This window comes from Chaetura pelagica, unplaced genomic scaffold (assembly GCF_000747805.2).
Source record: "Chaetura pelagica isolate M959 unplaced genomic scaffold, ChaPel_1.0 scaffold13, whole genome shotgun sequence".
NCBI lineage: Eukaryota > Metazoa > Chordata > Aves > Apodiformes > Apodidae > Chaetura > Chaetura pelagica.
The window spans coordinates 1154272-1179302 of record NW_009954543.1 but is presented as its reverse complement, the minus strand read 5'-3'; the positions used below and the strand labels follow the sequence as shown (position 1 = coordinate 1179302).

General features: G+C 39.6%; 1 protein-coding gene across 1 annotated transcript in view; it reads left to right on the top strand.

Annotated features, from left to right (window-relative positions):
• Positions 1 to 23875, top strand: part of EPAS1 (endothelial PAS domain protein 1) — a 39923-nt gene extending 16048 nt beyond the window's left edge. Inside the window, exons 3-16 of the mRNA XM_010004960.1 lie at positions 330 to 481; positions 1475 to 1559; positions 2058 to 2176; positions 2283 to 2485; positions 10566 to 10672; positions 15399 to 15546; positions 16312 to 16520; positions 16836 to 17023; positions 17872 to 17982; positions 19467 to 19951; positions 21052 to 21175; positions 21260 to 21377; positions 21899 to 22075; positions 22782 to 23875. Of these exons, the coding sequence (XP_010003262.1) occupies positions 330 to 481; positions 1475 to 1559; positions 2058 to 2176; positions 2283 to 2485; positions 10566 to 10672; positions 15399 to 15546; positions 16312 to 16520; positions 16836 to 17023; positions 17872 to 17982; positions 19467 to 19951; positions 21052 to 21175; positions 21260 to 21377; positions 21899 to 22075; positions 22782 to 22933 (2378 nt within the window). The 3' untranslated portion in view covers positions 22934 to 23875. The remainder of the gene's footprint in view (positions 1 to 329; positions 482 to 1474; positions 1560 to 2057; positions 2177 to 2282; positions 2486 to 10565; positions 10673 to 15398; positions 15547 to 16311; positions 16521 to 16835; positions 17024 to 17871; positions 17983 to 19466; positions 19952 to 21051; positions 21176 to 21259; positions 21378 to 21898; positions 22076 to 22781) is intronic.
• The last annotated feature ends 1156 nt before the right edge of the window (positions 23876 to 25031 follow it).

The window sequence follows — 25031 nt, the reverse complement described above, 5'->3', positions numbered from 1 at the left end:
TAGGGAAAAAGAGGTGCTGCAGTGTCTGGGTGTATAGGTGTTATGTACTGAAAACATATCTTGTAGAAACACACTAACAGTTAATACAGGGTCTGTTGCATTTGCCAAGATGTTTAGAAAAATACTTTTCTAGAGATTAGGACATCCCTTCTGTACACTGTGCATATAGCTTGCTTCTTAAGCAAGGCCCCACCAGACCAGGTTTGTAGAAAGAAGTTCTAACAGCAGGAAAATATCGTGTTGCCTCATAACCCGATGTGTTTGTGTTGAAAAAGGCTGGCTATGGTGGTGAAGACTTCAGATGTTTTCTTGGTTGTTTTTTTTCTCAGTATGTGCTGACAACGAGAATGAACTAGAGGCAGACCAGCAAATGGACAACTTGTACCTGAAAGCTTTGGAGGGATTTATTGCCGTGGTAACACAGGATGGAGACATGATCTTCTTGTCAGAGAATGTCAACAAATACATGGGTCTTACCCAGGTAACTCGTTCCCTAACATTTTCCTGTCTCTGTAATACAATTCCTAGAAATGAATCCTATGCCTAAATGCAAGAAAACAGCTGTATGTCACTGCAAAAAGATTGAAAATATAATTTCTTGTTACTCAGGCAGGTACCCTGAACACCAGAAAACACTTTGGTGTTTTTTCCTTCTCGCTATCAAAGTTATAGTGTATTTGATGACTGCAATCTTGCCTTTCTAGATATATATCACCATGTAGAGGAGAATGGGCATTTATGCAACTTGTGCCTTAGGCTAAGGGACAGAGGAGAGAGAGCTGCTCTTTTGGGTCTCCCCTGTTTTCTGCTTTGTCATTTGGGGTGCTTTCTCCTTCAGTATTGAAAATAACTGAGGCTGACTGTAACCACACTTGTAAATCCAAAGATAGAGAATTAGCTGGGGGAGAAAATGAGAAGTTACGCTTAGGATAAACAAAGGAAGGGTCACAGTGTGCCTGTGAGCATTGCTAGATCTCAGCAAACAGAGCAGATGGTTTAGGGGGACTAGAAAAACAGGGGCACCTTTTGTAGTGGGAAGGCTGTTCTCCTGATTCCCAGTCTGCATGCTCTCACACCTGGACTGAGCTGTTGTTAAAGACAATCAAAATCTTCAGAGGATTGTGGTTGGATGTATGTGTTCTTTAGTGTACCCTCGTGAGTCACCAATTTGATGTGGCTGTGGAGTCAAGGTAAACAGGTTAAATACAGGACACAGCGCAAAACATTGATAAAAGAGACTGGGTTAAACCTACTCTGACCTGCTGCTGCACACCACTGATCAGACCACGGGCAAATTTGGCAGTTGTGATTCCTCTTAGTTCCTCTCTGAAAAATCCTGGAAATGAGCCCGAAGCTGCTGTTGATGCACAACACGTTCTAGTGACCAGTCTCCTCTGAATAGGTGGTATTTAAAAACAGACAAATGCTATTAGTTGCTTTTATTTGGCTAAATATAGTTCTTACTTTTGCACAGGTGGAATTAACTGGACACAGCATTTTTGACTTCACTCATCCATGTGACCATGAAGAAATTCGAGAGAATCTGAGTCTGAAAAATGGTAATAATGAAAATAGAAGAGAGTCACTGTTTGCTTTTTAAATAAGTGAATGAAGTAATTGGCTGGCAGTAGAGATTTGGTAGTTGTGCTAAAGGGAATTTTTATTCCTAGAGTAATCATTAACTGTTATTCAATACTTTGCTGATACATATGGTTTTACCAAATATTGCTTATATATTATAGCACTAAGAACTCTTTATTTAGTGTTTTCCTTTCATCAAATCAGGTATAATGTTTTCATTTTTAATGCTTTGCAAAGATTTATGTACTGCAAGCTAAAATATAGGTTTAGATGCACAAAATCCTATTTAAGTTCCACTTAAAGTTTATGTGTCAGCTGTACAAACTGCTCTTCATTGGTCCATGCATCTTTGATGGTCTCTGCATATAAATTATCTGAGAATCTGTCTGTTATTTCTATTGAATCATTCATGCTTGCAAGTTGCAGAAATCAAGAAGCAAAACTGAGAAGGCTAATTTCTCATTTCCCTTGTACAGGTCCAGGCTTTGGAAAGAAAAGCAAAGAGATGTCAACTGAGCGTGACTTCTTCATGAGGATGAAATGCACCGTTACCAACAGAGGCAGAACTGTTAACCTCAAGTCTGCCACATGGAAGGTACTATATTTGAGCCATAATAAGTGTTTTCGATTTTAGAAAGCATTTTGGTGGGTACATAAAGTGCATTCTAAGTTTGTTTCTCATTTGAAAATCATTCTTTCAGGTTTTGCACTGCACTGGACAAGTTAAAGTGTATAACACTTGCCCTCCTCACACTCTGTGTGGTTATAAAGAGCCTCTTCTCACCTGCCTTATAATAATGTGTGAGCCTATCCAGCATCCTTCAAACATCGATATTCCCCTGGACAGCAAGACCTTCCTGAGTCGCCATAGCATGGACATGAAATTTACCTACTGTGATGACAGGTAAACTCCACTGATTTTTTCCTTTCCATGAGTGTTTCTATCTTCTTAAGCAAAGCAAGCAGTCCTTCCAAAAATCCTCCTGTGTGGACCTGGTAAGCAGGGACTAGACAGAAGTTCAGTCTGTTACCAAGAGAGCCATTCAGCCAATCACTTAATCTATTTCAAATCTCAGTTTATGCAAATAGTACTCCTGCTCTAGTTCCTCCTCCTGCTCAGTGAGGAATTCAAGTTCAGTGGCAGAAGGTGAGGCAGCTTCGAGCCATCAGTGTTAAATTCTTGAGTTTTAACAAACTGAAGAGTACACAGGATTTCTGACCTCATTTTTTTGAGAATGCCTCCAATGACATGCCTTATGGACCTTAGTCAAGGACTGCCTTACGATTGGTTTGGCCCAGGATGCTGTCATTGGTTAGCTGGAAAGTACTTTATGCTCTAGATCAACTAAGAATTGCTAAAGCATCCAGAGCATCTGCAGCTCTGAAATGGAGTTGCAGCCTCTTGCTCAATGAAAAGCAAACAATGTTTGCTGGTTATCTATCTGCTCCTTTTAGTGACAAAATGAAGGGGAGGGGACGATACCGGGTCAAGCAAGGGGCTCTGTCCTCCACTCTCTACCTTTTCCTCTTGGGTGGAAAAATGGAGATCTCCCTCATCTCTGCCTGCCTGATTTTCCCTGTAGCATTTCATACCATCTACCTCTTCTCCCTGTCTACACGTTGTGATACCAATCTTTCCTGCGTGTGAGTAAGCCAGAGATCCCTTCCCATTAAGTGTCCTCCTGTTCCATTTTCCCAGAAAGTCCTGTCTGTACTGCTGTGGGTTTGATGTTTGTTTTGAGATCATTCCTGAATTTCACATCAAGTTTTCTGTCTAATGACAGGAGGAAATTCTTCACTATGAGGCTGATGTGATGCTGGAACAGGTTGCCCAGGGAAGTTGTGGAAGCCCCATCCCTGGAAGTGTTCAAGACCAGGTTGAATGGGGCTCTGAGCAACCTGATCTAGTGGCAAGTGTCCCTGCCTGTGCAGGGAGGTTGGAACTAGATGATCTTGAAGGTCCCTTCCAGCTCAAACCGCTCATTGATTCTATGAAATTCAGAGGTACTAGCGACTGCTGAGGTCTGGAGGGTTATCAATGAGATGATCTGTATTCTTGCCTTTTATGCGAAAACTCACAGAGATCTTGGTTATTTTTTTTCATCCTTAAAAGGTTTTTTTAAAACCTGTGCTTAGCAAGATTATTTTCAACAATGTGATGAAGCAACCGTATAAACTAGCAGTGTTAGCAGCTGTGCATGAAAGCGAGACTACAAGTGTGAAACTTGTGACTGACCTTCTTCTGACCTCTCTTGAGAATTTTGCAGCAAGTGTGCTGTAACTAGAAATGTCCTCAGATATAATCACTTTTTTCCGTCTTTTTTAATACCTTTAGGATGAAAATATTGAGATATCAATAGGATTTTGCTGCTGGGGTGGGGGGGAGGCGACAATATGTTAGTGGCTCATTAAAAGCAATGTACCTTTGAATTACTGGGGCTGTTCAGTGGCAGGTTAGAGGAGAGTAACAGAGGATTTCACTGTGTTACAGCATTCAGATGTGTCTGCCAGACTTGATGCATAAGGAGTTATAAATGAGAATTAGAGGTACTGATGCTATCCCATTAAAGATACATATGCTTATTTTAAAAAGAATGAAATGTTATGCTGTGTCTTAAATAGCGGGAGTTGATTTACAGGGAAAATTTTTCATGTGGCAGTGAAATACAGCAGCTTCCTCTGGAGGATTTAGCTTGTAAGGAATTTCAGAGATTTCTCTTTAAAACCAGGCAACAAACCAGCACATGTTTTACTAGATAGTTTTGGTTGGACATGTTTCATTCACGTTTTATTGAGATTTTGATAAAGCTGTAAAAAGTCAGCCAGCCAGAAGGCAGAGACCTCACACACCTTTCAGGGTTCTTCCCAGTAGAACCTCCTGGCTCTTGCTTCTCTCCCAGAGGGATGTTGTTTTCTCTCCAACAGGCAACACATCCCTAGACACATAAAAATGGAAAAACACTCAGCTGTTTTTATCAAATTCAGTTCTATTATACAAACTGCATTGAAGGAGCAGCTTATGGCAGGAATGTAAATCCAGGCTGAGGAGTGGGGGAGGAAAAGCACCATGTGCCAGTCAGATGCCTAAACCCTTTCCAACCTGCTCTAGCCTTTCTTCAGTGAAGCAGCAGGGCTGACACAGCTTATTTCTCCATAAGAGATTGTGTCTTTCCAGTTCAGGGCTGGTATAATTGAGACCAACGTGCTTCCCCTAGGCTTCTGCAGTGACCTGAGTATCCCGTTTGCAGTTTGTCTGACATGGACAGATCTGCTTCGAGGAGGCATGAAGTTTTTATTTTTGAGGCATTCAGTTAGAGAAACTCTAGGATTTCTGAGGGAAGCACCTTAGTGAACAGCAGCCATGCTGGACCTTAATAAATGGCTGCACCCACCTTCAGCATGAAGCTCAAGTGGGTACAAAAAAGAGCTGCTCTTGTACATGAAGCTGAAACTTATCCTTGTGGAAAATGAGAATTACATCTGTCATCTTAGGAAAACCCATAGTCTCTGTCTGCAATACAGCAACATGCAAAATACAGGCTGGCTACCTTTCAACACTTTTTAACAACAACTAGTTGGCTGGCATGAAGTGCCTTGATTCTTTTGGCTTTTCCTCAGGAGTGTACATGACAGATGTGATATGAAGCGGGCAAGACTGGCCTGCCCTCATTCAAAATGTGTGAGATGCTAGCTCGGGTGTTTGGCCTTCCAAAAATAATTTATATATGGGGGCCTATGACTTACCAGTGGTTAGGTGGGATACATTTGTATTCTTAAAACATCTTTTGCAATGTTATGAGCCTGTAAAGAAAGGTTTGTGAAATATATATATTAAAAAATAGATTGTTCTGTTAAATGCCTGCTTCAGCCATTCCTGGAGAGCAATTCAAAAATGTTCCCTTCTCCACTTATCTGGGCTAAGTGGTTTACAGGAAGGCTTATTTTAGCCACAATACGGAAATGCTGATCAGTGGTACAATTCAGTAATCCAAGTGAGGATTTAGTTAAGCAGCACAATGCTTTTGTGTTGGGGAAGATTTCCTCTGAGGGTGTTTCTTGTCAGAAAAAAAGGACAGTCTTTGCATGAAGGGAGTTCTGTTACCTTGGTGGCACAGCTGATGCTCAGTTTATTTTCATGTGCAGAGCAACTGAGGCTCTGGCTAGATAGAAATAACAGCAATATGTTTCTGTGGCAAAAAAATACACAAAACAAAAGTGAAAACTGTATCTGACCTTGATAGAAAACCCCAAAACTACTTCAGGTGTCCGAGCACATACAGTCCCAGCCTTTTTGCTTTATGCATAACAAAAGAAAAACATATGCTGTGTTTTGGAAAGTACCATGGTTTTGAAAGTAGGGAGGGAAACCTGGCATTGTAGATGGCATTGGCTTTTCATCTTCATCCCTGCGACCTCTCTGGGATGCTGGGGAGGGGAGGGGGAAGCCCTCTTTGCCCATAATTGCTGTGGGCAGCATGCATGAGAGGTGAGAAGGCTGAGAAAACATATCTCTTCTGCACAGGGCAAGATGTGCAGATGGCAGATCAGAACGCTGTCTCACAAACCAGTTCCCCGACACTAGCACTGAAAAGCGGGTTCACCATTACTATGAGAGCATGGCTTGCTTTGGGGAAGTTATGTCCATGGTTACAAGAACCCAAATTAATTAGAGTCTATTTTTACTTTTTCTTGATTGGAATATTTAAATGGAAGAGTTGAAGAAAAAAAGGAGCAATGGAGGATGCACGGTGATGCAGAAGAGGATGATGCAGGAAGATGCAGTGTCAATAGTGTTAGTCATTACAGAACCATAGAATGGTTTGAGTTGAAAAGGACTTTAAAGATCATCTAGTTCCAAACCCCCTGCACGGGCAGGGACACCTCCCATTAGATCAGGTTTCTCAGAGCTTCATCTGACCTGGCCTTGAACACTTTTCTGAAGCCAAAAGTCTGCATTTGGCAAAACTGGCTTTTGGTACGTGCTATATTTAAGAAAAAAACATGGCCAACTTCTTTTGTTAATAATGAAACTTTTATTTAGATAGATAAAATGAGTAGAACAAAGTCCTGGTGAAGTTTTTTATGTACCCATCTAGTTACTTTGCCTAGCAGGGCAGATACACCTGATCAGGCCAGCTTTCCCTCTGAGAAGTAGAGATGAATTCCAAGGACTTTGATTATTCCTTTTCTTTTTCTTTGGTATGTCTTAGAGTAGAAGAAGCCATTAGTATTTTCAAGAGGAAATGGGGGTGCTTGGCAGGACTGCCTGACTGCCCTGCTGTCTGCTCCAGCAAACTGTCAGAGTGCTTTACCCCAGGCTTAGTGGCTTTGTTTGGCTCCTCTCCTTCCTCCTCTCCTTCTTCCTCTCCTTCCTCCTCTCCTTCCTCTTTTTTCTCCTTCTTCTTTTTTTTTTTTAAACTCATTCTGCTTTAATTTTAACTTTGTTTGTTTATTTGGTCAAGACCAATTTAACTTCAATAACTTGGTAACAGTATGAATACAGAAAGTCTTTGTTAAGAGATCCATACCCTCACACACACAGTCCACACACACCCAACAAATACACACCCAGCTCTTTTTTTATGAGCAGTAAACATTGCAGCAGTTTGTCACAAAGAGCCTAACTTCGTCCTGATGGTTCTTACAATACTACTTTAACTCAAGAAAGGTATACAATAAAAACTTTGTGCTCCTATAAAGACACAGAAATGCACAATTTCAAAAACAATCAAACCTTGAAATAGCTCATCTGGTAGGAGTTGTAGCCTTTGAAGCAGGGAGCTTTGTTTGCTTTGCTGTGCCTCAAAGACATAAAGTAGGGCAAGGTTGTACAAATCTAGAAATAGGATTCAGATGCTTGTGTCTCTGTTGTGTATCCTAAGCACTAAACTTACATCCCAAGAAACAGGCATATTAAGAGAAACTGAGGTAGTGCTCAAAAAGCATTTAAGTAGTGGTACCTGGAACAGATCTGCTACTGCAGAGGGCTATTGCCCACCATTTTAACATGTTTTCTGAGATTTTGACCTCAGTACATCACTGTGACAAGTTTAGGTCAGAAGACTGATGGGCCAGTCTGACAAAATTAAGAGTCCCCCAGAGGTATTTGTGTCTTCAGAAACAAGTGGTTAAGGAGAGAATAAACAGCCTCTCAGCCCACCTGTTCTTTTCAACAAAAATTGCTATTATCCTATTAGCACCAATTTAGCTTTTGCAAACACAAAGGAAACACAAAGCCTGTGCCATGGCGGGAATGCCATCCAAAACCACTATACAGTTTGTTTTCCAATTTTGTCATTCCACAGCTTGCCCAAAGAGCAATTTTCTGTCTGGTGTCTAAGCAAAAGTAGAAGTCTTGTGTTCTGGACTCGGGTTTTGTAAATGACCCTTTGGTCCCATGGGGCATATACATTTCTGTGACACCCTTAGTGTGTACTCCTCCTCCTAGCTCTGTGGGATGCCTTTTCTTTTACATTTAGTGTATTAACTCTGTGTATTCAGTCAGGATAAGGCTCCTGTGGAAAGCACATGGAGTTTAGAGGGCCCACCTCACTGTCAAACCTCAAAACAGTGCTCAGGTGAGGTTAGTGCTGGACTTTTGCTGAAGCACTCGCTGCCTCCTGGCCCAAGTGATGCTTCAGGCTCTCAGCTGTGGCCAGTCTTCTTCCATGAACATCTTGGGAGAGTCATGGGATGGATGTGATGGAGACAGGTTTAGAATTTGGCCAGTGTTGTGGGGTTTGTGGGTAATTCTTTGATATCTTACTCCTGTCTTTCTGCATGCTTTTTACTTGGTTATAGTAAAAAGATACCAACCCACCACTTGCTAACTTTCATTCGAGATTACATTAGATCTATTGTCAGAGGAGGATCAAGCCTCTGTGATCAAGTAGTTCTATGGAAGGACAAGCAGGGTAATTTTATAGCAAGAACGCTCTCAGCTCCTAGTGACTGAATTAAAAGTAAATTCTCAACTTCCTGATTGTTTTTAATTATTATTTTTTTTTAAAACTTCCTCCTTGTCATGAGCTCCAAACTAACCTGGATGGTTTTATGATACTATGCCATTATATAACCAAAGGTCCAAGTTTCTGTTTTTAAAAACTGTATATTTACACTGGTCCTGGCAGAAGCCCTTGACCTCTTACACTAGTGTGTCCCAGCTGACTGTATAAAGGCAAGCAGCAACAGTATTTTGGGAGCCTTACTTTTTCAGTAGGGCTCCTTCTGTTTGATGTTTTCTCCTGAAGGTTCAGCTCTGATGACCAACTCATTATCAGAACTTCTACTTTTATTAAAAGAGAAAAAGCAATTGCTGTTTCAGAGAAAAGTTACAGATTTGACTGGGGTGCAATTAAAAAAGCTCAGAAGGTTGTCAGAGAAGAGAGTAAAAAAAAACAACCTCTTTTTGAGAGCTGGTTGAAGAATTTCCCCTTTGTCTGTCTAACTGTAAGTGTAAATAAAACTGTAAACATAAAGAGTTAAGTCTTCAAGGGGGATCTAAATAAAACCAACTAAAGCCTTTGCTCAACTGAACCATTATAAACCCAAGTTCATTCCATGGAACTCAGGAGAGTATTTTTCAGAGTGACAAAACCAAGGTGTCCTGGGGGTATGAGCTATATACTGTTCTGTGGAAGCAAGGGAAAAGCTGACTCAATGCCTTGGCGTTCAAACCATACACAAAATAGCTCCATCTTCTGTGTCTTCCTTGCTGGAGGGGGATCCAGGAGATGAATGCCATGCTCTTGCATTGTTTGTTTTACAGTATTTACATGTCTGTCTTGTAAAGACATGCTTGTGTCTGGAAGGCTGAGCCAAGGCTGTCCTTCCAGGGAGCACACTAACCTGAGGATGTGGTTCTTAAAAGTAGCGACACCACTAATCAGACGTGGTGGTGGCAGATAAAGCCTTTCCAAGGGCATGACTTGATTGGCATAAAACTTGAGCACTACCACTGATGTGCTGCAAGATGTTGAGGAAACCTTCCAACTTTTCAAGGTTTATGACAGTTTAGCAGTTGGTTTGTAGTCATTTTGGATACTACTCTCTGCAGTGTTACAGATTGTTACTGCAGTTTAAAAGCTATGAAAAGGCATCTAAGTGTTGTGGCTGACTTGTAAAACAGTCATGTTTCCTTCTTTTCCCAGAAGATATTATATCTTTGATTTTGAATACATATAGATGATTTTTAAAAATTTTATTTAGTTTTATGTAACAGTTTTGCCTGTAAAGTTGTGTGATGGTGTTTCAAATTGAATTTAAGAAAAAAAAGCACACTTTTCCTCCACCCCCTTCACTAGAGAAAAATCATCTGCACAGTCCAATGACCTATTTTCATGTAGTCAGGAACTTGTGAGAAATCCTGCCTTCCCTGTGTACTCAAAAAAGGCTCTGAAAAAAAGTCTAGTTTTTGAGATCATACCTTTCTTTGTGCAAAATCCTACTTAGTTTGTGGATTAGTCACCCAAGTAACCTAATCCATATGCTAAAGTTCTCGTATACTTGAGAAACACTAAGTGGCAGAGCTTATTTTTTCTTTCAACTGCCTTTAATGTCTCACCTTGCATTTTTATTTTATTCAATGCAATATCCAACTTAGTTATTTAACCTTTTTCTCTATGTTTTTAAAATGTACACATACTTCTAAACCTCATGGTACCAACCACTACCCCCCTCACATGCATTTGATTTTGAATTACAGTATTTGGGAGTTTCTGCATGTAGTGGACAGCTTAAGAACTTTGTAAGCAGTGATTTTTCCAGTAGCAGTAAAAGGCAGTTTATTCTGAACATGGAAATATTTCAGAATATGCTCATAGGTCCTCTACAGCTTCGCATATGTTCAGAAGTTCAGAATTTCTCATATTGTGGTTGTAATTCTGTTAGTCTGAGGACTAGAGCTGATAGCTTGCTTCCCTGCACAGGTAAGCATAAGGCTACATTCACCTAAATTTTAAATACCTGTTTTTTCCTTAACCAAGAATTACAGAATTGATTGGATACCATCCAGAGGAGCTGCTGGGACGTTCGGCCTATGAGTTCTACCATGCCCTGGACTCGGAGAGTATGACCAAGAGTCACCAGAACTGTAAGTCACCTTATTGTTTTTCTTCATAGTTTGCATATAAAGCACGGATTGTGGGTACCTCAAAAAGTAGTTGAAAATACAGTATTCATGCTTTGCAAAAAAGCTTATATGTTGCCATGCTTACTTGCTGAAACCCACTGCTGATCTTTCTGGAGGGTCTGATTTTTGCTATAATTAAAACAAAAATTGGATGGTAGAGTAGGCAGTACTAGCCCAGTGAGAAGTGCGTTTACTGGTGGCATTATCCTGGTGTGCCATTGGGCTCAGCAGGAGAGCAGCTGTAAAGAGAATAGGAAGAGCTTATTGCAGTGTATTTTTGAATGTCTGTCTTCTGTTCCCAAATAACAACTATATTCCCCACCCAAAACAGATGTTCAAGGAGGCTTTCTAAAAGGGATATTCATTATACACATAATACATACTGCCAGGAACAGCTTCTTATTATTATTCTTATGCCTTTGTGAACTGCCAGTTTTAGCTGCTTTTAATGTAAAGTATCCAAATTATTTCCATAGCAGACATCAGATCCAAGATCAGCTCCCTCTCTTCAGCAGGCCACACAGTTCTGCTTCCTCACTCTCTCACATAAGTTGTCTTAAAATTATTTGATTTAAATCTCCAGTATCTGTCCTTAGAGTTGGCTGGAGACAACATGGTGCACTAAAGTACAATGACATTTCCCACTCTTGGCTGTTACAGCCACTGAAATGGTGTATAAGAGAGTTCTCAGCAACACTAAAACGTCTGATGATGCTCTTTTTATAAAAACAAAAAAACAACAACAAAAACCTCTGAGGCTGGAGTCCACAAGCTAAACAAAACCAAAAAAACCCCCAAACACCTTGTACTTATTATGATTAAGGGTCTCTGTCCTTAAGGAAAAGTCCATGACTTAGGTCATGTCTGTAGGGAATTGCCCAGCAAATAGCCTTACAGAAAGTATTTCTATACTTCCCAGGGAAAAGCAGCAGTAAAGAATAACTGTTTGACCTCAAGGGGAGAAGGGGATATGCATTAGCTCCAATGGCAAGGGTTCAGGACAGTTTTGAGTTGAAATGTTACTTGAAAGAATGTTTGGCAGTAATTAAAGTTGTGTGCTGTAAAACAGTGTTGGTATGAATCATCCTGTTTCCAGAGCCGCTTAAAAGGAAAATAAAACAACAACAACACAATCAAACCATACTTGTTTGAGTTGTCTGGGAATGTATTTGCTAAAATGGTTTCTTGTGTATTTGTGTTTTTAACAGTGAAAATGAAATCAGTGATATTCATAGAGAGAATATCCATATCCTGTGCTGGGCTATTGAGAGTCATTTTGAGAACTCAGGGGCTATGCTGCACTGTTGCTTTAATCGTTGAGCTGCATTTCTAAGAATGGGACAATGCCAGGGAGAGAATGAAATGAGAGCTGGCAATCTCTTTGGTAACAGGAGAAAGAGAGAGGCCTCGTTGATTACCCCATCTCGTTAATTATGTGGGAGGACTGTGCTGGGACTTGGACATGTAAAGATTTCCAGAGAGTTTCTAGTACCCACCTTGAGCCAACATTGATTGAGGTTGCTCCTTACTTTAGCAATTCAGTTCACCTCATGTAGTGCAGAATGTATGTCTAGATGCCATTTGTGCCTACTGAAAAGGGTCATGTCCTACCAACTTTTGCTGTTGGGCATGAGGACTGATCAAGAAGAGAATGAAGGCATGGGGAAGTCTAGCAGGGTGAGTTATACCAGAAAAAGTGCTCAAGGCACTGTGCAGGTTATAAATATTTAGGATGAAACTGCTCCATAGTGTTTATGATAGCACAGAATCAGCATGGATGGTCTTTACTGTTGGAAGCACAGGACCAAAAGCTGTGCCCACAACAGAACCATCAGTTTACATCACCAGCAAATTTGACCCCTTCAGGTTTTCTAAGATAAGTACTTCCCATGTCTTCTGGGACAGTCAGGCTTCTTACCAACTCAGAGGACAACCACAAAGGCAAAGTGACAGCAAGCTGTGACTTGGAAAACACATAAGTTCTCTAAACAGGAAATCCCTAGGCATCATAATGTGTGCCATTGAGATGTTGTCTAATGCACAGGATAGCTGAGCAGCTATATAGCTTATACACAACTTACTAGCTCTTCCTAGCATGCAGCTATACAGAACTTACTCATTCTTCCTGGCTATGGTCATTTATACATGGAGATGCATAGGAAATAGAGGAAGGGGACTGAGGTTTGAAGAGAAGAATCTCAAATGAGTGTCTAGCTAGAAGCAGAAGTCCTTCCCTTTCCTTCCTTCTAATTTAGTGATAAATCATGCTTACTGCCATTTTACTGTACTGCAGTGTTGCTGTTTCTTTTCTTGAGGTGAAATAACCTCACATTCAAGGAAGCCACAATAGTGTTTGTGTTCTTGGCTGAAAGTATAGTTGCATATAGAGTACAAAAGTCTTAGTCACCATGAAATGAAAGATTAGAGTGCATTTGGCAGTATTTAGCATATCCAGTTTTTCATTTGTTATGCAAGCAAGATGAAAATCTCCATCTTGTTACATAAATTTACACAAAAGATTAACTGCAGTGTTTTATTTTCAGGTCAGCGATTAATAGTCTATAATCACTTCCATTTAGAGTCTGGCCTTGTTGCCATTACAGGCAGTGGGAGTTTTGCTATTGACTTCAGAAGGGAGCTGAATGTCACCATCTGGGACCTGACGCTTGCTATTACGTAGCACAAGTTCTCCAAGCCTTCCAAGTGAATCATATTTCTTAAGTGTCTCTCAGCAATTCAAAACAAATGTTGTGTTCAGTTAAATTCATCCCTGCCTTCTGCCTTTCTCTGCCCAAAGATAAGGAATATACCTGGAGCCTATTTCATTGAGATGTGACTAGTTCTGTAAAGATGTAGGCAACATATTCTTTAAAAAAAACAAGTGAGAAGTTCACACTGAAGGCAGGACCTTAAATGTAGCATTAAAAATAGTCAGCAGTTACAAGTGTATTAGTAATTTATGAGATTACCTCACGGAGGGATTCTGCTGTACTTTATTATATCAGAACATGACATGCTGTGAATAATAATAATAAAAAAGATTAAAGCAGTAAAAAGCTTCTTTGTAATGTAACAGGCGCCTACATTGTGACTCTTATTGATGAGCTGATGATTAGGAAGCAGTGTAATTATGTTTCACAAGCAGAGCAGAACAGTGCAGTCACTAAAACACTGAAATGAAAGCCTTTTGATTTTGTTCCACCAGAAGTATTTAATCAATAAAAGTAATGTTCTACTTTGTCTAAATAAATTAAATGAAGGATGATTAAATACTTCTAGGAAGAAAACAAACAAACTTCAGAGACAGAGGGATAAACACAGCAACAATTATCTGCAAAACAGTTGTTACTCTTCACAGACCTGGATTTGTACATTTGTATGGTGGCGACGTAGGAGAGACTGACAATAAATAGCTTCTGCTAATGGCCACATTCACAAGGAGTTTTTCTGTACAAAGACTGCGGAGTCAAGTTTCTAGCATTTCTGAGTCAAACTGCATTATTTTTAGGGCATTACTTTGATTGCATAGTGTCTTAGGGCATAAAAGCTGTTTAAAAGGAAAGATTGCCAGTGTAGGCAAAGGTTTAGTTGAGCCAGTACCCAGTTGTGGTACTTGGTGTGACTACGTCTGCTTACAAATACAAACTTATACTAGTACAAGTACTGCTTGCATACTTCAGCACTAACTTTATTGCCATTGAACAATATTTTTCCTCAGCTGACAACTGGGAAATGCATTATAATTATCATTGCTTTAAGGAAATTATTTACAACAACACAGGACATCATAAAACTTTACATCTCAAAAGGCCAAAACTCCATACTGAAAACTCATTCTCTTCAAATATTACAAAAATTGAGGGGCAGGGGGTGTTATTTTAAACCTGAGCTGTATTATTGTCAGTTTATTGCTTCAAAAGCAAAGGCCAGCACAAAAAAAAATATTTTGAGTTAAATAAACATTATTTGATTTGTCACATGGGTCTTGTTACCTTCTAGGTGGCTAATTTCAAGCTACTGCAGCGAAACAACACAGTTTAAGCAGACAAAGAAATACTGAAGTTCAGCGGTTTTTTTTTTCTCCTAGGCAAAACAGTCCCATTTACTGGTCCGAATTTTAATACTTTTTTTAGGAGTGATATTACTTCTTTAACCTCTTAAGACCGGCAAGTGACACCTTCATTTTATTTGTGGTGTTAGTATCTCCAGGTCCTAACTATAACCTATAAAAAAATAGAGAGGTATAGATTTAAGCATGTTTACGTTTTTGTAAATACAGCTTTTAAATCATCTGACTCATGGGCTTATCCATCACCTAGATAAAGTCACTTTTACAACAGATCAACTTAGGAGCCCAAGAAACATGGATTCATCATGCAGTCTTTTTAGGTTAGTTCAGACCTTATATGAAATACTAAAAATCCCACACTCTGATCTGAATAGTCAGGCCATCTGAAGAACTCGAGTGCCAGACCTCAAATTCCCGATCTTCAGTGGAAACATCAAACAAACAGCTCCTTTTACATTTAAAATGGCTTGATTTTTCCAAAGTTAAGCATCCGTGCTAACAAACATCTTAGTGCAGTTTTACATAATGAAAACTCAGAAGCGTGTTTATTTAAAACAAATGTTACGTATTGTGCTGTTCCTGTCCTGCTGCATTATTTATGTGTCTCTGCCTCCTCAGTGTGCACAAAAGGTCAAGTAGTGACGGGCCAGTACCGCATGCTCGCCAAGCATGGTGGGTACGTGTGGCTGGAGACTCAAGGAACTGTGATTTACAATACGCGCAACCTACAGCCTCAGTGTATCGTCTGTGTCAACTACGTGCTGAGGTAAGTTGTATGGGACAGAGGAACCACGTTTGGGTTCACGTACTGGAAGAAATTCAATAATCAGAGGAACTTCTGAAGGTTTTATTTATTCAGTGTTGTTATTCTGAAATCAGTTCTGTCGTGTTTGTTCGGTCTTGTTTACTGATGTTAGACATGGATGAAAAATGTGGCATGCCCGGTCCCATACACACTTGTTGAAATACCCCACAGACTTTCTGTTCTGCAGAGTGCTAGCTCTGCTGAGAAAACAGAGCATAAAGCCTGTCCTGAAGATTTTATTGGGTAACACAACTACTAATGTGTTTTGTTTTTCTAATGTTCTGACAGGGAGATAAAATTAAGTAGTAATTGTATCTTACGTTGCTAGAAGAAGCTTTTTGCCCCCTTCAAAATCAGGACCAATAAGGAGTTTCACCTCTGTTTGGCAAAACTCAAGTGGTTTTAGTCCTAGATGAGGCCAAAATAGGAAATACTTGTTTGAGTGGTAGTCTGGGTCACTATAGCCTCGACTACATCCCTTTAAAAAAGCAGAGCAACAAAGCCCCAACTATTCCCACAGAAGTCCTGAACCACACTCTGCGTCATCTGAGATGCTGGTGCTCAGCAACGCTGGAATCGTGCCTTGCCTGCCGAGAGCCTGGCATGCAACTGAGAAGCCAAAACGCTTCAAAGGGCCCCAGCTTTAGAGAACTTGTACTGCCCACATTACCTGCATCTCTTTTTTTTTTTAGAGTGCAAAATGCCTAAAACCTGTTTTCTTGATAGTGAAATTGAGAAGAACGATGTTGTGTTCTCCATGGACCAAACGGAATCGCTCTTCAAGCCTCACCTGCTGACGATGAGCACCGCCTACGAGACCAGCATCCCTGGGACAGAGAAGAGCGACTTCTTGTTTACTAAGTTAAAGGAGGAACCAGAAGAACTTGCTCAGCTGGCACCAACTCCTGGCGATACCATAATTTCCCTGGATTTTGGTTAGTATTTGTATAAATAATTTTTGTGTAGCAAAGAACCACGTGTAAACCTACATTTAGAATCTTTATCGGCAAAGGTCTGTTTGCTGTGTGTACAAATTGGGAGTGATGGCTATATGCTCACATCAGTGGAAAATTTCTGTGAATGAGAGCAGAATCAGGCTTTCTTGCTGACTAAACAACATGCATTAAGTCTATGCCAACTTATTGTCATGGCAACGAGGAGCAGTGTTTACTTTCATTGAATAGCTGTAATTATGTCATAACACAGCACAGCCTAAAAGGATCCATTAATATTGTTAAAACTCCATGCAGGGACACAGAAATTTGAGGAAGCCCCTGTCTTCACCAGTGCTGTTTTGACACCAAACAAAGCATGGCCAGTGGAAGCTAAAAACCACGCTGCACAAGGTGACACACTGACAATACCATCCTTTACAATGCCTCAGATTGCACCTGGCAGCAGTACTCCAAGTGCAAGCAGCAACAGTAGCTGTTCCACGGTAAGAAATGCTATAAAAAACTCATGTGTGTTATGTTTTGTCTGTAAGTCCCATCACTATACGTAGATCGTGTTTTCATGTTAGCAGTCCTGTCTCAATGCTTAACAAGGCCCAGTGTGTCTGTTATCCCTCCTGTATCACATATATCTTAAGCATCAATAGCAAAAACATCAAATGGGAACTATAACCTGCCTTTACATTGCAGTCCTCATTTTCTCTCAGTAATTACAATAACCCATAAAACAACTAGTAGAAGAACGTGCTGCCACTTTTCATGGAATTAGGCTTAAGCCAGTGTAAAATAACATGGTCATTAGCAACATTTGCCCAGACCTGTCCTCTTTCTGTTTGTTAACTAGAAGCTATAGCCTTTAGAAAGGTTACCCAACTCATGCTTTTGAGAGCAGGTCCATGGAGTTCCCTAGTGAAAGAATGAACGTGCTTTCAGGGTGTTGCCCCCAAGGGTAGGAGCCATTCTTAGCCAGTAGAGGATGTCCAATCTTAAGAGAGGCACTGAGGTATTGCTGAACATCTACTCTTTTGTCAAAAGTATTAGTGTACATTTCATGTTCCTAGTCTTGAGTTTCCAAAAAAACCCATTTAAACTAAGGAGTCAACTAGGTCCCTGTATTGGGTGCCTGTGTTTCATAGTGACAAGTAATCTTGTGTTGGAGAAAATCTTTTTATAGAATTGGACAGTTTTGGGTTCTGAAGTTACTGTACATACAGGCTGACCATTTGCTTTTCATAGGAAAGATCTGTTATGAATAGTACAATATGAATGGCATGATGCTAAGCCAATACTGTGGTTGTCTTGCTGCTTATAGCAAAGTCTTGTTTCTGTGCAGCCAAGCAGCCCAGGAGATTATTACAGTTCTGTGGATGAAGATCTTAAGATTGAGGTGATTGAAAAACTTTTTGCCATGGACACAGAATCAAAAACTCAGTGCACCTCACAGGTAAGGAACTGATATCTCTTCCAAAAGCCATAAAAATAAGTCCCCTGCTTGTAGGTTGTGCAGATAGATGACATATATGCATGCACATACATGCCAGAGCTTTGATGCAAAACACTAACAAACAAATGCACTTTGAAAAGCTGGGATGTACATTTCTATCTCTAAGTCTCTGAAACAAGTGCTTTAGGGTGTCCCTTGGCACTGCCAAGAAGAAAGAAGCAGCAGAGAACTTTCACAATTAGGAGCTTTTGTAAGCTGGATAAGGCAAATGAGCAGCATCAGAGTTGTGGGTTTTTTTCAGTCTATCCTAATGACTAGCAAGTAAACATCCTTTCTAGAACAAAATGTAAGTAAACTAATATCAAATATCAAAATTTTAAAGGAATGCTCTTCATAGCACGTATCGCCTTTAGCTACAAAATTAAAACTGTCATTTTGGATATCTTCTTGTCTTACCTCTTAGAGGATTTCAGAGAGGTATGACAAGTACTTGCACAACTCTCTTAATCCTCCACTATTATAACATTGCATCGAGTAAGAGTGAAAAAGGTGTTGGCCCAACTTTAGATACTTAATTGAAATGCCTCTGTTAAGAGCTTATACTCCTTTATAGTGAAGAGAAAGCAACAGGCTGTGCTGGCTGGCAGCTCAGAGCTTATATTCATCACCCTCGATTAATCCCATGAAAAGTTTAGGGTAGCTGGGGCCTAAGTGAGATGCCACAAGTTGCCAGTGCTGTGAAAGGCATAGGAGTGGAGAGACAGGAGGAAAATGTGGATCAGGATCAAACTCATTGCAAGACTTGGCATGCACAAACTTCAGTTTTGTCAGATTCAGCACCTGCTTGCCCATGTGTGTCCCACCACATCAACAGCTTGGGTGGGAAAAATTAGCATTAGAAAAGTGTCCCTGTCATGAGCTGACTGATGGGCCAATGTTGATTTCCCTCTCTGTTCAGCTCTGGTCAAACGCAAAGAGAAATAAATTTGAATATGACTAGTCCTCCAAGGAAAAAAACCCAACAAAACCAAACATATTTAAGTAAAATAGTGTTCTTACAACTACGTTTTTTAAAACTTTTTCATTCATAGGTGCTTTTTTTTTTATGTATTAGAATTTTAGCATTAAAAAGCCTGAGATTGAACTACATGCCACATGTTGTAGTCTTGGCAGGCAGGTTGTTCAAAGCATAATGAAACACAAGATCTAGTTCATTTCAAACTGATGTTGCAGGCTGCATGCAAGCTGCTCTAGCAAATATTGCTTATCTGGGAGGGCTTTTTTCCTTTAGTTGTTGTCCTTGCTGCTGCTGATGTGACAGATATGTATGCTAGTAATAAACAGGAACTGGCCAGTTTTGCGTAGGGAAGTCTGGCATACAGTGATTTTTCAGCTTCACATCTACTAGTACTCCCTATCATACCAACTGCCACAACTATTACTAACTACTTCTTTCTTTATTAAATTATTTTATTTTTGCCCAGACTGACTTCAATGAACTGGACCTTGAAACTTTGGCTCCTTACATTCCTATGGATGGAGAAGATTTCCAGCTCAGCCCCATCTGCCAGGAAGAACATCCTCTCTCTGAAAGTGCACAAAATACCCAGCAGAGTCTAAGTAGCATGAGTTCCATCTTCCAACCCCTTGCTTCTGCTTCACAGAATCAGTTCCTGCCAGAGAAATATTGCCCAAAGCTATCAAATAAAAACATTAACCCTGGTCATGGGTCCCTGTCATCAGTGTTCTTCAACAATATGAGCAGGTCATCACTGCCACCATATCATGACCAAGCCAGCACTCCTCTGTCTTCAAGGGGAGGAAGACCAAATACTCAGTGGCCACCTGATCCCCCATTAGAGTATGTTCCTGCTAAATGGAGGCTCATGGACAAATACTCAGGATCCCTATCAAGTTCCTCCTCAGGGCCACCAGTGCATTCTCCAGGTGTGCCCACATATAAAAAAAGGTAAGAGTTTTTGTGGTATTTTATTAAAAGGGTGATGCGGGATGAGGAGAGTCATATTGTTGAAAAATTATTTTTCTCAGTTCAGCTGGAGTAAGTTGTTTTGATAGGCATCAGCTTGCACCTCTAAGGTAATTAGTGTGGTGCTCTCCCAGTGGCAGTCAATCTCATGGATGCAGAAGTGGGCCATTTTTTCATTGCCTGTGTGAATGGATTTCTTGCTGGTCAGGTAGAAAATAAACCAGTAATTTTGCAAACCCTGCTTGACTTTGTGCAGTTTAAGGAAAGTACTTAAAAGGCTTATTGGTCCAGCAGAAAGCTGGGACCCATGCAGACTTTCTTATCTTACATACATATTTTTTGCACAACAGAAACTAGGGGAGAGGGAAGGATGGCAGTACATTTATTGTTGGCATATGTAAATACTACAACTAAGACTTAAAATAACTGGCGTATCTCTACAACCCTTCCTCACATTGTTCACTTTTCTTACACATGTGAACGATACACGATGAGATGTATATCAGAGACTACTGTCCTAGAAGTTTCCTGTCATAGCTGCAAGTTTCTCTAGCTCTTGGGTCTTCAGTGCCAGTCACACTACAAGATTCAGGAGGTACATAACATAGCATTGGTCATTTTAAAACAAAAAGCTGTGTAGTTGGCCTGCAGTTTGCATTCTGGGATTTCTTGTTGGCAGAAATACCAGTGTCTGAATATGCATCTGGAAAGAGAGGGTTTGTCCCCAGACAGCAACCTGTGTGTTCATCTTCAGTATGCAAAGCAAGGGGTAGTCAGGGCTCTCAAAAATCTTAAAAATAGCATGGCTTTCTTTTCCACAGCCTTGTTATGTCTGTCTGGAGATCCCTAGAGGCTATTTATGCTGGACTTTCACTACTCTTTGATCCAAAAAGTCAAAAGTTTCCAAAGCTTGTAGTATGACTAACAAAAGGAAATAAAAACATTTGACATTTGAGGTCTATCTGCTGTCATGTGTCAAGGACACCTTCAATGTCTTTAAATGAAAGAAGAATCTGTATAAATTAACACAATGGATTAGATTTGCTTTCCTTCTTACTCACCCAGAGACCTTTTCTCCACAGGCCCCTGGATGCATTTGGGCAACGAGGTATAGATGTAAGTCCGGCGAGAATTGCTCTTTCAAACAGTTTGAAACTGAAGCGACAACTGGATTATGAAGAGCAAACATTGCAACAACTGAGTGGGGTAATCACAAGAAATGCATCCCCTTCACAACACTGGACTCACCACTGTCATTGGTGTAATTATTTGTTTTGCTTCACCTCCTAGGGAGATCCATCTGTCATTAATCCATCTCACCTACTGTGGAAGAGAATGAAATTTCTCAAAGGGGAAAACTGTTCCTTGGTTACAGAAAAAAAGTCTCTCAGCACAAGTGTTCTTACTGGTAAGACAAAAGAAGGTGGTTTTGCAATGTTACACATAGAAACACAATTTTAAGACAGGATGAATCAAACCAAAAACTATTTCAAAAGGAAATGTGAGTACGCTCTATAAATATTATACTAAGCTAAAATCAGATATCAGATTGTATCACTAAAAACTGAACAACTTAAGGTATATTTCATAACTAACAAATAGATGGTTTCATGTATGTTCACACCCTTGCTTTGGAGGTAACAGAGGTGACTTTACCTCATGCTGACCCAAGGTGTGGATCTCGCTGAGCTAGAACTGATGCTTTATCTCTACAACATTGTGTTTCCATACACAAGCATATCTTGGGTGCAATACTACTTCTAGAGCTGGTGCTGTTTCTGGGCTTTGTTCACGACAAGATGTAGCTATGCCAATGCCATGTGACTGTCATGCCAAGTATCACTTTGCTTTGATTTAGTATTATCTAGTATAAATACTACACTGGCTTAATTTAACTTTTTTTTTTTTTCCCCCTACTGTGTAAATCAGATGAATATGTCTGTAACTCAAGAGGTTTGAGCCATCCAATGAACCAACTTCAGCAGCAGCAGCAGCAACTCACCTGTGGCAGTCCTGGTGAGAATTTGAAAGCAGGAGCATTTCCCCCTCCATTTTACAGTTCCCATTATCAGGACTATACTGTCCAGCCAGCTCATAAAGCGTCAGGTAAGAGCTGTCAAATACATTGGAAAATATTGGGTTTTAGTTCCAGTACTGATTCCATGAAAGGAAGCACTTAAAAAATATGCTGGAGCATGATAAACCAAGAACCAAATACGTGTTGCTTCCTAGAGAAAAAATTTACTTCTGTTGTTTAGTGTGAAACTGTAGTGTTTACTTTTGGAATATATGAAGAAAAAGTATTTTTGCCCTTCATTTCAATTAAACTTCATACATTTTTACTTTGGAGCTCCAGTTAGTCATTCTTCATCCATATTCTTGTCTTGTGATGGAACTGATTAAATTGTACTAAACTATTTCACAGCAGCATTGATACAGGAGGCTTGTAGCTTAAGAGTCTTAACACATTCCTTCTTCAAGTTAGAATAAGTAATTAAAGGAGACACATACATGTTCTGTTTAAAAACTGTGTTATTTACTACAGCTTTCCTCATCTGCACCAATATAATTTTTCTCAGAACAATCTAAATTGGGGGTGGAGGTGAAAAACTGGACCTGTCCGGGTGAGATGCTTGCAACAGTTTAAGGCAGAACTTAGGTTTGCTCTGAAACCTGTAACTGCTGGTGGGCTGAGGCACACTGACATAAACACAAAATGAAATTATAAGTGGTATAAACAGAAGAAGGAGGAGAGGAAGGAAGTCGTCTTTCTGGTCTCAGCACTATGACTTACTTCACTAATCTCTTTCAGGTATGACCAGTCGTCTGCTGGGGCCCTCCTTTGAACCGTACCTGTTGCCCGAGTTGACAAGATATGACTGTGAGGTGAACGTCCCTGTTTTGGGCAGCTCTACTCTTCTGCAGGGCAGTGAACTGCTCAGAGCACTGGACCAGGCAACCTGAGCGACCCTGCAATATTCTGTGGCCTATACTGTTCAAAACAGCTTCAGTTTTTAAATATATTTTTGAAAGTAGACAATTTCTAATACCAATACACTTTTACAGGATTTTACTTAGATATTGAACCTGTCCACGTTACCAAATAGTGGCCTTTTGAAGTTACTCACTTTATTATTCATATTAAAGAAATACATCTACTGTATTTTCTCTATTGCAATTAAAGTGTTGTTTGGAGAGTTTGATTACCCTCCCCTCCTTATTTCATTACTTGTAATTTATACTCTGAAATTTTCTTTAAATTTCATGCTAATAAGAAGCTGTGGTATAAATGCCTCATGTGACACTTTGGCTGCAGTACTGCAAAGAGTTATTTTTATTGCCAAAGATGAATAAAACAAATTTGATCTCCACCACAGTTTTTTGTTGATCTGCCAAATTGAGATCCCTTGAGTCTTTCTGTTTTCCAGCATTTATCGTGTTGTAACTTTCCTAACTTCTGGAAAAGCATAGTAAGAACATTTCCCAGCCTTCTGCCTCCCCCTCTTCCCTTCAGTTTTTTTATACACTTTGTTGAAAGAAATGTGAATGGTGAACTGCAATGTTTGTGGGTATCTGTGAAAGTTGCACATTGTAAGCTTTTCTCCTCAGAAGTAAGCCACATTCTCAGCTGCCTTAACCTGACTTAGCTCTACAGCCAAGGGAGTCATCCAGATTTACCCCAGTGGAGGATTTAGACCTGTGTTTTCATTTGTGTCAAGGTTTCTTGTTTTGATCTTTGTTGTTCCTTTTTTTTTTTTCAAACACAAAACTTTTTTTTTAATTATTTTTCTCAGTTGTTAATCATTTCTTGGTACTTTTGCTATATCTAGGACACAACAACTTTAATAAGCTGTATCTGCTAGAACTAGTAGTATTTGTTATGGTGTTGCTGATATTTCAGGAATCTGATCAGCTGCCAGTACTAACACCTCTCATAACTGTTAGCCTTTTTCATTTTACATGTTAGCTAGCAATATAATTGCAATGTTGAATCATTAAAACTAAAAGTTAAAGTAGTATTTCCCAGTGTATTGGACTAACTCAGTTATAAGTAGACAAAAATAATTAGGATTTTGTAGTGAGAGAGATGGCTGGCAGGCAGGTCTGTATCATTTTTTACTTGCCTTACATTCATCAGTAGCTGAAATGTTATTAAAAGGCAGCCAGACATTTTCAGAGCTCCTTTCCAACTAGGATTAGTTGTCATATTTTTTTAAATAAGGCTTTGAGTGCTTTCAAAGGCAAAGGGATTTGAAATTCTAAATTGCAACATATTTAAACATCAAACATATTAAAGTAATAAAAGGCAGGTGAGCAGTTCAGACTTAGATAGATGTTGGGATATATCATCTTGTTTCCTCCACTGGTATAAATCATCGTAGCTTCATTGAAGAAAATGGAACAGCAGCAAAGTAGAAAAGGTAAAAATCTGGCCCAGAAACTTAGAACAAAGATACCTTTTTTTTGAGACTTCTGATTCTGTTGACGCTTGGGTTTTAAAATTGCTTTATGTCATGCACTGACACTTGGAGAGAGGGAGCCTTGGGTTCATTGAGCACTTCAGAGTTTGCTGTGTTAAGTGAGTCTTAACCACAAATAATTTAAGAAAAGCTGAAGATATTTTGTTATTGGTACATAATGTAAAAAATTATTATAGTCCCTATTATAGGCAATCTTTCAAGAGATTATTACCAAAAATACTTTACTCTTCAAGTGTAGTTATTACTGTGTGGAAATAAGCATCAAAATTGGATGAAAATTGGCAAACCAGATTTGACAAATTTGCAGTGGCAAGGACTTAAAGGCTTCAAGGATTAAAGACACTTGAATACTGCTCTTCTGTTTCTTATTTGTGTAGTTTCAGCATTAAAAAATGTTATAACCTAACAGTTTACTAAAACACTCTGAAAAAAATTCCATGTCTTAATATTAATCATACTTTTTATCATAATTATTTCATAATCTATATTGCTGAATTCTTGTTGACAATATTATAACTGTATGGGAACTTTAACTTGATAAGGAAATGTATTTTGACACTGATACCTTATTAAAGTATACT